General features: G+C 51.6%; 1 protein-coding gene across 1 annotated transcript; it reads right to left on the reverse strand.

Moving 5' to 3' along the window:
• Positions 1-430: 430 nt before the first annotated feature.
• LOC110445380 (proline-rich extensin-like protein EPR1) lies at positions 431-2641 on the reverse strand. Its single transcript, XM_021489955.1, has 4 exons — positions 2635-2641; positions 2156-2524; positions 1477-2007; positions 431-1413 (listed from the first exon to the last, which is right to left on the reverse strand). The coding sequence occupies exons 1-4, from the start codon at positions 2639-2641 to the stop codon at positions 431-433; spliced, it is 1890 nt and encodes a 629-aa protein (XP_021345630.1).
• Between the last annotated feature and the right edge of the window lie 374 nt (positions 2642-3015).

Raw genomic sequence — 3015 nt, forward strand, 5'->3', positions numbered from 1 at the left:
CATCTATACTATACCACAGGTACTAGCCTCGTCTGTCAATACATCTATACTATACCACAGGTACTAGCCTCGTTTGTCAATATACCTTTAATATAAGGTTGCTAACTCTGTCCCTCCAAGTAAAATGATCCAGTTCCAGAAAACGTGTGATGTTGTCATAATCGTTCAATGAATGACGCAGGGATGGGTATAGATCGGCGGGAATTATATTTTATTTAATTTGATGTATGATTTGCCATATATCATGAGGTATAATTTTCGGTAGACTTCACGAAACATCGAAAAATGGTCGAATTTCAGATGGTCGGACACTGTGCTGTCCACGGGATGACACGCTAAACCCCTAGTGAGTAGCGCAAAACACACGACATGTCCGCTATTCAATGTCGATACAGTGTTGTGTTGTGTGACTTTGGCGCTGATTGCTCCGTTAAATTGAGAAGCCAATAAGATGTAAACTGGAGTCGGGTGTAGGGGCTGACTGGTGGACAGGAGTCGGGTGTAGGGGTTGACTGGTGAACTGGAGTCGGGTGTAGGGGTTGACTGGTGAACTGGAGTCGGGTGTAGGTGCTGACTGGTGAACTGGAGTCGGGTGTAGGAGCTGACTGGTGAACTGAAGTCGGGTGTAGTGGCTGACTGGTGAACTGGAGTCGGGTGTAGGGGCTGACTGGTGAACTGGGGTCGGGTGTAGGGGCTGACTGGTGAACTGGAGTCGGATGTAGGAGCTGACTGGGGAACCGGAGTCGGGTGTAGGAGCTGACTGGTGAAATGGAGTAGGGTGAAGGGGCTGACTGGTGAACTGGAGTCGGGTGTAGGGGCTGACTGGTGAACTGGGGTCGGGTGTAGGGGCTGACTGGTGAACTTGAGTCGAGTGTAGGGGCTGACTGGTGAACTGGAGTAGGGTGAAGGGGCTGACTGGTGGACTGGAGTCGGATGTAGGAGCTGACTGGTGAACTGGAGTCTGGTGTAGGGGCTGAATGGTGAAATGGAGGCGGGTGTAGGGGCTGCCTGGATGTAAACTCGATTTGGGTGTAGGGGCTGACTGGTGAACTGGGGTCGGGTGTAGGGGCTGACTGGTGAACAGCGTCGGATGTAGGGGCTGACTGGTGAACCGGAGTCGGGTGAAGGGGCTGACTGGTGAACTGGGGTCGGGTGTAGGGGCTGACTGGTGAACTGGAGTAGGGTGAAGGGGCTGACTGGTGAACTGGGGTCGGGTGTAGGGGCTGACTGGTGAACTTGAGTCGGGTGTAGGAGCTAACTGCTGAACTGGAGTCGGATGTAGGGGCTGACTGGTGAACCGGAGTCGGGTGAAGGGGCTGACTGGTGAACTGGAGGCGGGTGTAGGGGCTGACTGATGAACTGGAGTCGGGTGTAGGGGCTGACTGATGAACTGGAGTCGGATGTAGGAGCTGACTGGTGAACTGGAGTCAGGTGTAAGGGCTGACTGGTGAACTGGAGTCGGGTGTAGGAGCTAACTGCTGAACTGGAGTCGGATGTAGGGGCTGACTGGTGGACTTGAGTCGGATGTAGGAGCTGACTGGTGAACTGGAGTCGGGTGTAGGGGCTGAATGGTGAAATGGAGGCGGGTGTAGGGGCTGCCTGGATGTAAACCTGAGTTTGGTGTAGGGGCTGACTGGTGAACAGAGTCGGATGTAGGGGCTGACTGGGGGACTTGAGTCGGATGTAGGAGCTGACTGGTGAAATGGAGTCGGGTGTAGGGGCTGACTCGTGAACTAGAGGCGGGTGTAGGGGCTGACTGGTGAAATGGAGTCGGGTGTAGGGGCTGCCTTGATGTAAACTCGAGTTTGGTGTAGGGGCTGACTGGTGAACTGGAGTCGAGTGTAGGGGCTGACTCGTGAACTAGAGGCGGGTTTAGTGGCTGACTGGTGAACTGGAGTCGGGTATAGTGGCGGACTGGTGAACTGGAGTCGGGTGAAGGGGCTGACTGGTGAACTGGAGTCGGTAGTAGGGGCTGACTGGTGGACTGGAGTCGGGTGGAGGGGCTGACTGGAGTCGGGTGTAGGGGCTAACTGGTTAAATGGAGTCGGGTGTAAGGGCTGACTCGTGAACTAGAGGCGGGTGTAGGGGCTGACTGGTGGACCGGAGTCGGGTGAAGGGGCTGACTGGTGGACTGGAGTCGGTTGTAGGGTCTGACTGGTGAACTGGAGTCGGGTGTAGGGGCTGACTGGTGGACTGGGGTCGGTAGTAGGGCTGACTGGTGAACTCGAGTCGGGTGTAGTGGCTGACTGGTGAACTGGAGTCGGGTATAGTGACGGACTGGTGAACTGGAGTCGGGTGAAGGGGCTGACTGGTGAACTGGAGTCGGGTATAGGGGCTGCCTGGATGTAAACGGAGTCGGGTGTAGGGGCTGACTGGATGTAAACTGGGTTCGGATGTAGGGACTGACTGGATGTAAACTTGGGTAGGTGTAGGGGCTGACTGGATGTAAACTTGGGTCGGATATAGGAGCTGAATGGATGTAAACATTGGTCGGTGTAGGGTCTGACTGGTAAACTGGGGTCAACTACAGGAAAAACATAACCTTTATTTCAAACTCACATTTGAGTTACTATTCCGTACCAACTAAGAATAGTGTTTGAACTTTTATTTGATGAATCAGGAGCGATCGATTACCTGACATCGATGTGATTCATTTAAAAATGTAATAGCTGGAGAAAAAAACCCGCTTTTTATTTCACTTTTATTCATTTGTTTCAGCGCTACAGCTTTGAGACTTCATCTGCACTGCAAGAAGCCTAGATAACATGGTGCAGTTTTCTACTAAAAAGTCCTCAAATTGCGAAGTTCTCTCTAAGGAATATTAACTTTCACAGCTCAAAATTTACGAACTGAAAACAAACATTATCTAAAAGTGCAGTTCATTATATAAATGCTGACAAGTTAATAAGACGTTTTCTGGGGAAGTGTCAAGCGTACTTCTATTGAACTTGGAATGATAACGATCATATACATAACAACGGTACATGTCGTCTTAGCGAGATAGAAAGATTGCTC

Source organism: Mizuhopecten yessoensis, unplaced genomic scaffold (genome assembly GCF_002113885.1).
Source record: "Mizuhopecten yessoensis strain PY_sf001 unplaced genomic scaffold, ASM211388v2 scaffold2255, whole genome shotgun sequence".
NCBI classification, from domain to species: Eukaryota; Metazoa; Mollusca; class Bivalvia; order Pectinida; family Pectinidae; genus Mizuhopecten; species Mizuhopecten yessoensis.

Bases quoted from the DNA above. Each gene is read 5' to 3' on its own strand.
- LOC110445380 (XM_021489955.1), bottom strand. The intron at 2,008-2,155 runs GTCAGACCCTAC...ACCCGACTCCAG, and splicing joins CACCCGACTCCAGTTCACCA to TCAGCCCCTCCACCCGACTC. The intron at 1,414-1,476 runs GTTAGCTCCTAC...CCAGTTCACCAG, and splicing joins CATCCGACTCCAGTTCAGCA to TCAGCTCCTACATCCGACTC.